Here is a 13,453-nt window from a genome sequence, read left to right on the forward strand (position 1 = left end):
GAGCCTGTGCTCCGCAACAAGAGAAGCCACCACAATGAGAAGCCTGCGCACCACAACGAAGAGTAGCCCCCGCTCGCCACAACTAGAGAAAGCCAATGCGCAGCAACAAAGACCCACCGCAGCCAAAAAAAAAAAAAAAAAAAAAAAAGCGTGGCTGGGCTCTGATAAAACTTTACTTATGAACAGAGAAATCTGAATTTTATTTACTTTTCATACATTGTGAAATATTCTTGATTCTTTTTTTTTTTTTCATTTATTTCAAAAGATAAAACTATTCTTAACTCATGGGCCATAATTCTCTAATCCCTGGCCTAGAACAGTGCTGTCCAAGAAAGTAGCCCTTAGCCAAATATGGCCCTTGAGCACTGGAAGTGTGGCTCATGCAACTAAGAACTCAATTTCTAATTTTGTTTATTTTTAATTACTTTAACTATAAATAGCCACACATGGCCAGTGGCTACCAAACTGAACAGTGCAGGTCTGGAATCTAATCAAGCATCTAGAATAGGTGTGCCCAGTAGATTTATACTGTGAGCCACATCTGCAACTCAGAGCTTTCTAGTAGCCAAGTTAACAGAAGTAAAAGAAACAAGTGAAATTCAATTTTAAGAATGTATTTTATTTAGCTCAGTATATAAAAAGTATTATCTTTTAAAATATAATGAAAATAAATAATTACTGAGGCATTTTACATTCTTTTCTGGGGACTAAGCCTTTGAACTCTCAAGTATGTTTTACACTCAGCACATCTCAGTAGCCACCTGTGACTAAAGACTACTGTAATGGACAGTGCAGCTCTAGACAGTTTATAGGAAATACAGGGAATACAAGGAATATAGGAAATACAGGGAATAGTGAAATGAGTTACAAGTCACCACAAAGAATTAAAGTCCAAAATGCAGAATATGCTACAAAACAACTTATCTGGAATCTTCAAATTGAAAAGGCAATGTTATGGAAAGAAGTGGGGGATTATTCTAGAATAAGAGACCAAAGAGACATAACAATACAATGTATGATCCCTGACTGAAAAAAGTTTGAAAAAAAAAAACCAGTAGGGAAAACGTTTTTGGCTCAAATGAGGAAATTTGTATATGCACTGGATATTAGCTCATATTATGGATTATTGTTAATTTTTGTTAAGTGTAGACAAATAAAGCAAGTATGGCAAAATGTTAACAACTGGTAAATCAAGATGGAAGGTACAGAGATGTTCTTTGTTCTCTGCTTTTAACATTCTTTGATGTCTGAAAATTTTGTAAAAAAATGTTGAGGGAAAACAAAAGCAAATGGTTTATTTTAGTGGTTCCCACAGGTCAGATGGGCTGAACCACCATCACCTGAAAAAAATTTTTTAAATAAAATTCTGAGTTCTAAGCCTAGTCTCAGAGTCAGAATCTTAAAGATGCTTCCCAGGCCTATTATGATATACATCCAGGTTTATGAACTCAAAATTAACTCACTGACAATTTGGTCAATGGGCTAAATAGGAATCATCTATTTCTTACTTGTTGGAGTAGGTGTCATACAATCCCACTTTTCCATCATCAGTTCCAAAAGCTAAGCAGCCTTCCTTGGTTGGGTGCCAGCACAGCTACAAAAAAATGAGGAAAGGGGCAGTGTTAAGGGAATCCTTAGGTTTTACTTCAAGTGTTCATTTGGAAAACTTTCTTGTTCTGTCTTCTAATTTTAAAAGTAACAAATTCTCATTATTTAAAAGAGAGAAACAAAGAAGTATTAAAGTAAAAGTCACCTGTAATCTCACCATCCAAAACACCCCATTACCAATTCTTTATCTTTCTAGACATTTTTTGTGGATGAACTTTATATATAATTGAAAAAACAAAAATAGATTCAAACATTTAAATGATGTGCATGATACATTGTTGAGTGGGGAATAAAAGATTCCAGAACAATTTAGAAAATATGATTCTAGTCATCATTAACAAAGCTTGGAAAGATACATCACAAACTGTCAACAGAGGTTCTCTGGATGATGGAAGGGGGAGAATGGAGTCAAGGGTGGGGTGGGAAACATTTTTTGCTTCCTACACTTCTGTACTGTGGTTTTCGTTTTGAACCACAAACCTTTATTGCTTTTAGACTAAATAGCCACAACAAAGATATCACTTTGAAGAAAAACAAAAAAATTATACATATCGTTTTATAATCTGCATTCCATGTTTTGTAATTTGCATTTTTCATGAATCATTAACATTTTCCCACATCAAAGAAAGATCTACATTATCACTTTTAATAGTTTAATACCATTCCCCATGTGGTTATAATGTAATGTATCTCATATGAATGCACATCCAGGTTATTTCTAATTTCTTACTATTAGAAAATAGTCTGACTTGAACAAAACCTTAATTTTACAAACAAAGCCAAATTTCTGAATTAGGAGGTATGTAATGGGTTTGGTCAGAGAGAGTCGTTCTGCTGTTCCACTTTCAAATTGCACTGAAAATACCCTTGAAGAAGTCTGAATTCCCAATTGAGTTCATTTATATGAATAGGTATTCTCTAAAAGAGAATTCGTTATTTGAAAAAAGTTCGTGGCAAGCTCAAAGAAAGCTTCCTTACCGCTGTAACCTTGGACTTGACACCCTGCCAAAAAATTTTCACATCATAGTTGTTCTTTATGGAGAATGTATTCCATATACGGATCATGCCATCACCAGCGCCTATCGCCAAACAGCCTGTGTCTACAGGAGAGAAAGCCAGACTGTAGGCAAACCCACCCAGGGAAGGCAGGGTCCAGCAGCACTCCAGGGTGGCCATGTCCCAACATTTTACCTGAAAAGATTAAGGGTTAGGGTCTTTATAAAGAAGGTCAGAGAAACAGGAAAAACAATCAACACTTCAAATAGGATGGGCTCAGAGTACATCAGGATAAAGTAACTTAACTATTCCAGTAGGAATGAGAGAAAAAAAAAATCAGTCATAAATTGTAGAGCTCAGAGGGATCGTAGAATACATTTATTCCCTAAGATGCCAAGTGAATTGAAAGCACAATAAACTAGAACCCAGGCTTCCTATTTCCCAGAGTTCAGCGGCCTTTCCACTCTACTGTATCACTGTATTACAGCATTGGTAATTTTCTCATTTGGCAAACTCAAAAAAAAAAGATACAGGTGGCCTCAGGACAGTGGAAGAATCAGAATCGTTATCTTCAAAAGCAAAATATTTTATCATAGCCAGTGGAAGAGGAGTGCTGAGTTTTTAATCGTCACTTGTTTAACAGTGACTTGGAAGAGAACGGTCTGTCAAACAAGCCTAGCTTATTGTAAAACAGAAAGGTGTCTCAAGTAAAGCCAATTGTCTCTTACAGAGACTGTGCCAAGTGGAGATGGCTCTGCTACCTGAACTATAGACGAGGATATTTGAAAGCTAAGGCTTGATGATCTCGCACAGCCTTCCACGGACACATCTACTCTTCCTTGTTGTACCTGCTTTAACAAAAAGGCATCTTGGTGGTTCCTCAGCTTTCCCCTACTTTTCTGCTGCTAATGTATTTAATGCCAATCAGTAACAGTAACTCTGAAATTGGAACGCGGGGGCAAGGTGAGGTGTGAGAAGTGATGTATGGTTTGAAAAAGCCCTCTAATCCCATGCAAGTCCTCAATCACTGCTGTACAGTGCTGAATGCAAAATAAGCTGTTCTTACATCTCTGTCCATTGATGTGGAAAGCAGCAGCTGTTTGTCATCTTCAGTTTGTAGAGGACATAAATTAAACACAATTCTTGAATGATTCTGCCCTTCTGATGAAGCACTAAAGAGGGTATATTTCCGTCTCCAAGACTGAGTGAGATCCCATAGTAGCAGTTCGCCTCTGTGAAGGAAAAACAAGGATTTAGTTCTCTTTCATGAGCAATCTGAAAACAAGTGATTTTGGGCCAGAGAGTGTGGGCCCTCAGCCGCAAAATAATTTCTGTTCATTGTTCCTTTAAGGAGATAAAAAAATTACATATTCTGAAATAGGCACAAAATATCTCTGGGAAAACACACACAAAAACAGAAAAAGTCACTGCCTATGGGGAGGGGAACCGAGTAGTGAAGACAGAGGTGGAGAGGGAGCTTTGGAGTTCCCTGGTGGTCTAGTCGTTAGGACTTGGTGCTTTCACTGCGGCGGCCCAGGTTCAGTCCTTGGTTGGGAAACTGAGATCCCGCTAGCTGTGTGGTGTGGCCGAAATACTGTTTTAAAAAAGGGGAGCTCTACTATATCCTTTCATTCTTTTTGAATCATACAAATGTACTGGACTACCTTTTGAACAGATTTTCCTAACAGCTTTAATTATAAAATGCCACCATAATTTGCAGAGCCACAAAGGCTTTAAGACATAGTGTGTCTTTTTTGGAGCAGTGGGGGTAGTTGGGCTGTGACTAACACTTTGGGGTATTTCTATATGCTTTGCCTGTATTACCTCATTTAAAAGCAGGGAACTTGTCTGTTAAATTCACTTATCATCTCAAGCAACTAGAAGCTGGTGCTCAATACATTTTGCTTAATGAATGGCCATAATCATCCTAAGAGAGAGGAAAAACTTATATCCTCCCCTTTTTTCATGTGAAGTCACTGAAGCTCAGAAAAGTGAAGGGTCTTGCTTATGAACAACCGGTAAGTAACAGACTGATTCTGAAATTCAGTTCCGCCTGACTTCAGAGTCCACACTTAACCACCGGGCCATACTTATTTGATCTTTTCACAACTCTTATTAGACAGCACAGGTATTAGTTCCATGATTTTTCCATTACAAATGGCCCATTATAATATAAACCTTAGTCATTGCTTTCTCCATCTTCTGTGTCTAGAAAGAAAGGCCTAGGAATTCCTGAGGCTAGAGAGGAGAACAAAATATGTCAGAGAGCATGACCAAAAAGACTTACCCAAAACAGCTGGATACCAGCTGTGTTGGCTGACCCTTGGGCCAATGGAGTGTCAACCAAAGGCGCTCTTTAACAGTTGGGTCTATACCTCCTCCTCTTCTCTTCAGAAAGGGCAATTTCAAAGTCGTCACCCCTGCAGATTAAAAGAAGGTCCATGGACAGTCAAGACAATGAAAGTACATGCATGAAGCCACCAGCAGTTCACAATACAGTTCATGTTTAAAAGTTGGTTAGTTTGGTTGCTTAGAATTCAGACCTCATTTTCTCATGGAAATTTACGCATATAGTGGTTAATACTAGTCTAGCAAATTTTGGTCAAACAAGCTCTTACAGGCTGTCTCGGCAACTTAAACATTAAGAATATGGTGTGTCTGGGAAAATGAGGTTCCAACTGGGATTGGGAACCCAGGTGGTAACACAACCGAAGATTCTTCAAAGTTGGAAGGACAGAGAGTAGGAAGGACAGAGAGTAGGACTCCATCTTCTAGTTGGCAAGAAATCCAACAAAGGAGACAAATTTGGCAGTTGCAGTGGTAAGTTCTCCACTCCTGCATGCTACTGACCAGATGTTCTTAGTCACTACTGTGTATGAGAACTACCACTGGCGCTTCTAAAAATACACATGCCAGGGCTCTACCCCTAGAGATTCTGATTCAGCAGATTCGAGGTGGGGTGTAGGCACCTCCAGCTGATTCTGCTGCGTGACCAGAATTGAATACCATTGTATTAGACATCTGTAAGTTCAGAGATTACCCTTTTGGAGGGATTCCTAGCCCGATGTTGTCCCCACTAGGGAGTATCAGCCAAAGTGTGTCCAAAAGCAGTCCATAAACCTTAAAAAATTCTGCTTTCCAAAATTATACTACTAGTTACCACTGACTGAACCCTAACTATGTGCCAAGCACTGTGCTACTTGGCTTTACGTGTACTAATGCATTTGGACAAAGATGAAAAGACTTCCATGGTTTTATATAAATTGGAGAAAGAAGACTGCTATAAAGAGAAAAGCTAGATTTTTACTGTAAAGGTAGAATTCATTCTGCCTGGAGTTCCTCTCAATCTATTCAATATAAACTTAAGGTAAAAGTTCTGTTCGAAGAGAAGCTTGGGAAAGCTATATGACTGAGGGTCTCTGTAATTTGGGTAAAGTGAGCTTTTACATTTAAACAGGTACTTCTATATTAGGTATACATTATTAATTCTGCATTTGTGCATTAAAAGCTCTAGCTCTAGAGATCATTTCCATTCCTTTGATTCAGGCCTTGCCAAGTTCAGATATTCCCATTCTCATAACAAACATCTTGCCCTCCAGGCCAAACAGTGATCTTTCTGTGAATGCAATAGAAAACCTCATTGTCAACACCAAAGCCAGATGTTCAGAGTGCAGAGAGTTCTAGCCCAGGCTAAAACTTTCTGGATAGAAAAGTAAAGAACTGCTTTCTGACAGATGACACACACTGAGGATAACAAGAAGTAATAAGCTTCTACTTCTACTGGATTGATAGTAGGTTATTTCACAAAGGAAATGTTAAATGTCAGTCTTACCTCGGCCTGTAGAGCAGCTCCAGATACGAATGGTCTGATCTTTGCTTCCAGTGGCTAAGTAGCAGCCTTTTTTAACTGGTGTTTGTGCTACAACTTTCCCATTGGGGATTTCAAGTTCTTCTAGGGTAGAGATGGTAATTTTGTTTTTAATTTGCATTAAACATGCACTTATCAAAGAAAAATTAGTTTGCAAGCGTTCCTGAAACTTACTGTTTTCATAGATTTGATCTGTAAAATCTAGTTTTAAACATAATTCAAATTATACTATTCGACCCACTTTGTTCTTTAGGTCTAAAGAGTACTGAACCCTCTTAAATCATCTCTACCTGAATTTTCCTCTTGATTTATGAATAAACAATCTTCACCAGGCAGGGGGCACCAGGCTATGGAGTGGATCTCATCATCGTGGCCTCGAAGCCTGTGTATAACTTCTCCTTTCTTGCTGATGTCAATTATAACCACTATGCCATCCTTGTAGCTAAAAAACAAGAGTTAGAAATATTACTGAAAAAGGAAGACAGACTGTCTTTCTAGGAAACATTTTGGCTTAGGAGTTATTGTGCATTTCTAAAAGTTAAGTGCATTTGGGGTGGGGGGAAGGAAAAAGAGCAAGAAATAATCTTGTTCTGTCCTTATTCCAAAGTACTTATTTTATGTTTTCCGGTTTTTAAAAAAACCCTCCCCCATGCCAAACTCCTGGCATTAAGTTATACTCTACACATTGCCTGGCACGAAGCTCAAACAGTGGACCATGCCTGTGCTCAAGGGGAACTTACAGAAGATTAGGTCTGACAGGGTCCCAGCAATTTCCCTAATTGGAAATGAATTTGTCCTAATAAACTAAACATATCGCCTTACTTTTACAAATGATCTTACTTTTCCAACAAAAGCTGCAGAATTCTAACTTCTAGATCTGGATATTCCAAGGCTGTCTTTTTTTTTTTTTTTTGCAGTACGCGGGCCTCTCACTGTTCTGGCCCCTCCCGTTGCGGAGCATAGGCTCCGAACGCGCATGCTCAGCGGCCATGGCTCACGGGCCCAGCCGCTCTGCGGCATGTGGGATCGTCTCGGACCGGGGCATGAACCCGTGTCCCCTGCATCGGCAGGCGGACTTTCAACCACTGTGCCACCAGGGAAGCCCAAGGCTGTCATTTTTTGAATTCAGAAGAAACTTAGAAATTGTAATAGTTTTTTTTTTTTTAATGATGAAGTATTTCAGACACAAGAAATATCTACTCTCTAGCTTAAGAAAAAAAATATTACCTATACAGTTAAAGTCTTCTGTACATCCCACCCCAATCAAACCTCTCTCCCTTTCTTCCCCAGAGGTAAACTGCTATTTCTAAATTTTGTGTTACATTAGTCCTAGCCTTTCTTTGTATACATTCCTAAATAAGATACAGAATTACTTTGTACATTTAGAAACTTCATATAAATGGTATCATGTTGTTTCTTTTTCTGTAGCTTGCTTTTTTCACTCATTCTTTTTGTGAGTCATTCATGTTGACACGTGTAACTCATAGTTCCTGGTCAGTCGTTTATACTATTGCATAGTACTCCACCATATGAATATACCACAAGTTTAGTTACTCATTTGCCTTTTGAAGGGCTTCCATTTTTTTTTTTACTATTACAAACAAAAAATGCTATTAATAATTTTATACACACTTAAGCCAGTTTCAGGTTTGATGCCTAGTAATAGGGTGTTAAGATATACACATTTTTTGCTTTACTAGAAAGTGCAAAATTGCTCTCCAAAGTGGACATACCTGTTTACATTTCCTATACACTAGACAGTCCTACAGGGAAAAATACCATTACAGCTTTATTTTTCTCCTTTTATTAAAAAATTTTTTTCCCCATTACAGCTTTATTTAAAAAACATGGAATCATAGAATATATCAAATCTTTGAAGACACAGACTTTGAAAACCATCAAGATATATAACCTAATAGTCATGTGATCAATCTGTTTTGCAATTTGTCAAGACTTCAGGGACTGTTTTGAAGAACCTCTAAAAACAAATTCTGATTCAATCCTGTTTGATTGTCTTCCGCCTGAAAGACTCTTCTTGTGAATTCCTGCTCATCTTTCAAGGTCAGTTTGATTCACGCTTCTCTGGCCCCTGCCTACCACCCTTTCTGCTCCCTCTCTGGTACTCCCACCAAGACAATGCTCCCATTTAATGGAGACCTCCGATCACAGACCCCTACCATTTTCACTGTTAACTCATCCACACCTGTCTTCCTGTCCTTCTCCCCATGGAGTGCAGATTTCATGATCCATCATTATATTCACTCCTTAAAAAACACCCTTATCTCCTCTGTTCCCCCTTTCTCTCAGGGGTATTTACTCCACAAAACCCCAAACCTGGTCGAATCCAACCATCTCCTTTCTCAACCAGTTTGAGTAGTTTACTTAAAATTCATGACCACGATCCTTGGCTTGGCACTCAACCAGGACCACAGGACCTGCAGTTTCTCTCAGGAAGTTCATTTTCCTCTTCTCTGAGATGACTGTTTTCATACCCTCTTCCTGCATCCAGCTCCTTCCCCACCCTGAACTTGACTCCACCTCTTTGACTTCTTCTCCGCCTCTTTCTGCCTCACTAAGAAAATCAGTAGCCATCAGAATGAAACACCCTCCTCTTCCAACAAGATCTGTGAACCTACTTGCACCCCCTTTTCTGCCTCAGCATCAGCATAAAAACATGCCTTTGTTATCTTCCATTTAATACTCCCTTGACCCCCATACACCTCCTCTGGCTTCATGTCTATATGCACGTTGTCACAACAAACTGTGGAAAAGTTGTCTCCATGTGTATCTACCTCACCTCCCAGTCTCTTGAATCCACTCCAGTTGAACTTTCTCCTCCTACATTCTTGTGCTTATGTCTAGTCTTCAAACTGGAGAGAATGAACATCTTTGGGAGAGAAGTAAATGGAGTGGTGAAGGAGAGGGGATTGTGCTCTCAGGCAGCTCATGTGAAACAACCTTGGTGATCACTGGGGAGCCAGATCCCAATGCCAGATCGCTTTCCCAATTGAGTGGGAGAGCTGAGAACCAGAGACAGAGCTGAGTCATTTGACACTTTGGGTGTAAATGTTATAACCAAGGGGAAGTATGGAGGGAAAAAAGATGAAAGAGGACATTTCTGACATTTGGAGGTTGACTGAAGAAATCAGATATGAAGAATGAGTAAAGTACAGTGTCATGGAAACCAAGGAAACAAAAATAGAATGGGAGAGACAGTGAGGACCCAGACGTCACAAGAAGAAATGATACCAGGGGTGAAGGGAGAGTGGTTAATACCTGTAAATGGTTTCCTCTGAGGAATAAAGGGACAGGAGAAGGTAAAGAAAATGCAAAATAAGATCATAAACAAAAATAGATCATCAATGCAGATGGCACAGTACTTACCCAATGGCTACTAAATCTTCATGATGAGGCGAGCAAGTAAGACAGAAAATTGTCCTGGGTTCTATAAAGAGGTGCTGGCTGTCATTTCTGTTAAGCCAGTAACAGAAAACTACTCCTTTTTCATCTCCAGATACTAGTAAATCCTTTACTAGAGGAGACCAATGCAGTGCTGATATTGTATGCTTTAAAACAAAACAAAGATATCTTTGCTTTTCATTTGTCAATGCTGAATTTTTTTTACTTCGTTTTTAACCTGTATAATGCTAGGCACATTATAGGTACTTAATAAATACTGTTAGGACCACTTGTAGAGCAAGACTACATTATAACCAAATGATAGGAGAATTTAGGCGACTGGGGATCAAAGAGCCATTTAAAAAATTTCTTCCTTTGATAGATTAATGCAAAGTTTTTACTAAGATTAACTGAGTCCTTTCCTACATTCTCTAGGCAGGTGTATCAATTAATCATCTAGTTTGGAAACAAGTTTCATTCACTTACAGTTTATATCAGGAGTCTTTTTCATGGTAAAGTGCCAGAGAGTAAATATTTCAGATTGTGTGGGCCATACTGTCTCCGTTGTAACTACTCAACTCTGCCACAGCAGTGTGCAAGCAGCCAGTACTTAAAATTGTAGACAGTACTTAAATGAATGACTGTGATTGTATTCCAATGAAAGAATTCGCAAAAGCAGGCAGCAGTGCAGTTTGCTGACCTCTGATTTATATGCATCTCCTTCCAAAAAAGTTTTGAGGTAACTTACAATATAGAGCTTCTAATCTAATGAACAAACACAATTATAAAAGTTACCTTGCACAGATGAGCTAGCAAAACTATACTTGAAGGAGGAGAACTCTGGCACAGATAAATAATAATGGTCTGAGAAACCAGCAAGTCATGGTACCTGATGGAGTGCATGTTCCGTCACAACTGTTTTTGTCTCTACATCCCAGATTTTCACAGTCCCGTCATCGGAGCTGGTGGCGCAGAGGTTGTATTGACCCGGGTGATGACAAAACGTGAAGCCAGACACCCTTTCGGTGTGTCCCACCAACTCCCCTATGACTTCAAGCAAAACCAGACTCCAGATTAAATTGCTACCTAGGATTCCTGGCAGAATCCTTCTGTTGTTAGATGGTGATTGGGGCCTCACTTATCCCCTGGAATAACAAAAATTTCCAGGGACTCACAATCAGAAACCCCAAGTGCTGGTATTGGCTCTGCCACCTGACTTCAGACAAGTCTTTTTATCTTCTTGGGTCTCAGTCTTCTCAACTGTAAAATACCATTCATATCACTTGATGTGCCTAGTTCTTAGGCTGAGGAGCAGCTCAAGTGAAGAATGTAAAACGGATTCCTATTCAGATCTGGCCAGAAGTCATTTGGAAAAGAATAAATATCTGGCATGCCATATCCCAAGGCATAATCAAAACCTAGTTTGGAGCCTGAAAGCATCCGGCTCAAGTCATTCATCTTACAGAAATGAGTATTATATATTTGCAGGATCTCTCTTAGGACCTGGAGCTGTAGGTAGCACCCAACCCCAGGAAGGCTCTCAGGGGGCCCGCACGCACTGGGCTGGGGAGGAAGGGCTACGTGTTATAAATGCCTGGCGAGACACATGGATAACTCTAAAGTAAGCCAGCGGATCCACGTGAGAGCGCCAGGAGGCGGGACCACTCAGCCACAGCGTGGTGTACAGCCAACCTTGGAGACCGGGACACGACTCAGTTTAGATGACTGTGAGCGGACCCTTCTCCCTGCCCGAGTCTCAGTTTCCCCATCTATAGAGAGGGGGGTGGCTGGACACGCCCACTCGGCGCCCCCAGGGAACGCAATTAGTGCAGGAAGGCTGGGGCCAAGAGGTGGGGAATTACCTCGAAATGGGGACGTCCCTGGCATCACGTCCGCTCCCGGGCCCACGCGGACAAGGAAGACAGAGGTCCGCGCCGCGAAGCCGAAGAGGCCCCCGGGCACGGCATCGCTGCATCGGGAGCAGTACCAGTTAGGGGAGGGCGGCAGCGTGCGCGGTTCCTGTCCCATGATCACGAGCAACCGGGGATGAGGGAAGCAGGCTCTGAAACAGACACTTCCGAGCCCTACGCCGGAGACGGGAAGGGGGCGGGGTTAATTTAGAGGCCCGCCTCCTGGGGCCCGCCGCTACGGCGCGCGCGGAGGTCCAGGTCTCACTGCGCGCGCCGCTCCTGCGGCCTCGGGGCTGGGAAAGGCTGGGCCCCGCGGGCGGCTCTTTGCCCCACCAATGCCGCCTACGGCTGGAGGGTCTGGTGCTGCTGGTTAGGTATTCTCACTTGCTACAGCAAGGAAGGTTAATTAAGAGGTTAGAATGATGGAGTCACCTCCCCGCACTGCTGGTTTATTCTCTGGACCTGTTCAACCCTATCCCATCAAATATTTTTTTAAAACTATGTGCCGGGGGGCCTTGGTAGCTCTGGAGATGCTTTAAACGTATTTACAAGAAGCCAATTAACAAAAAGATAAAAGTTCGAATCAGAAATCAAAAACAAGTGTTTCTGCAACTGGGTGGAAATTCTGCCTCTGGTTTTTGATACTCAAGAAGCAGCAGAATAGAGTGACTCTCTTTTGATCTGATTAAGTGCCAACTCTATGAAGGGACTGTATGTGTTAAGTGCTGTGGAGGAAAAAGAACCAGAGTTTCCTTCCAACTCAAACGTCCTAAAATGCTCAGTTTCTGCGCTTACACTCTTCTACCCTGTATTGCTTGTTTGCATTGGATACCAGGAACTCTTGCATATGTAGCAAACGAAACCTGAGCAATCTATGCTAATGAAAAGATATATATATATGTATATATATATACACACACACACATTTACTTATTCGGATGTGGGTCGGAGCACTAACTTTGGAGGCACCCAACCCTAGATTGACCACTGTTTTTGCCAGGTATTATCTGAGAGACTTTAACCTATCCTAAATCTTTCTCAATTGAAGACCTGATAATACAGGTCTAGTTGGATTGCTGTGAGGAATACATGAGATTTAGTGAAATGCCTGCTGGCCATATATGGTAGCAAGTGCCTGCTGATTATTAACTCATTTCTTGGAGGTCAACCTGGAGATTAGCATCATACTTTGTATTTGAACTGTTTGTTCTTTATTTTTATTTATTTATTTTTTAACATCTTTATTGGAGTATAACTGATTTACAATGGTGTGTTAGTTTCTGCTTTACAACAAAGTGAATCAGTTATACATATACATATGTTCCCATATCTTTATTTATTTATTGAAGTATAGTTGATTTGCAATATTAGTTTCAGGTGTATAACAGTGAGTCACAATATTTAAAGATTATACTCCATTTAAAGTTATTATGAAATATTGGCTATATTTCCTGTGTTGTACAAAATATCGTTGTAGCTTATTTATTTTATACATAGTAGTTTGTATTTTTTTTTTTTTTTTTTTTTTGCGGTACGCGGGCCTCTCCCTGCCGTGGCCTCTCCCGTTGCAGAGCACAGGCTCCGGACGCGCAGGCTCAGCGGCCATGGCTCACGGGCCCAGCCGCTCCGCGGCACGTGGGATCCTCCCAGACAAGGGCACGAACCCGTATCC

General features: G+C 40.7%; 1 protein-coding gene across 1 annotated transcript in view; it reads right to left on the reverse strand.

Annotated features, from left to right (window-relative positions):
* GEMIN5 (gem nuclear organelle associated protein 5) overlaps positions 1–11,990 on the reverse strand; it is a 54,722-nt gene extending 42,732 nt beyond the window's left edge. The window contains exons 1-9 of the mRNA XM_028493459.2: positions 11,734–11,990; positions 10,761–10,921; positions 9,857–10,038; positions 6,763–6,914; positions 6,437–6,556; positions 4,892–5,024; positions 3,671–3,836; positions 2,587–2,799; positions 1,509–1,594 (exon numbers count right to left, since the gene is read on the reverse strand). Of these exons, the coding sequence (XP_028349260.1) occupies positions 1,509–1,594; positions 2,587–2,799; positions 3,671–3,836; positions 4,892–5,024; positions 6,437–6,556; positions 6,763–6,914; positions 9,857–10,038; positions 10,761–10,921; positions 11,734–11,899 (1,379 nt within the window). The 5' untranslated portion in view covers positions 11,900–11,990. The remainder of the gene's footprint in view (positions 1–1,508; positions 1,595–2,586; positions 2,800–3,670; positions 3,837–4,891; positions 5,025–6,436; positions 6,557–6,762; positions 6,915–9,856; positions 10,039–10,760; positions 10,922–11,733) is intronic.
* Between the last annotated feature and the right edge of the window lie 1,463 nt (positions 11,991–13,453).

Source organism: Physeter macrocephalus, chromosome 8 (genome assembly GCF_002837175.3).
Source record: "Physeter macrocephalus isolate SW-GA chromosome 8, ASM283717v5, whole genome shotgun sequence".
NCBI lineage: Eukaryota > Metazoa > Chordata > Mammalia > Artiodactyla > Physeteridae > Physeter > Physeter macrocephalus.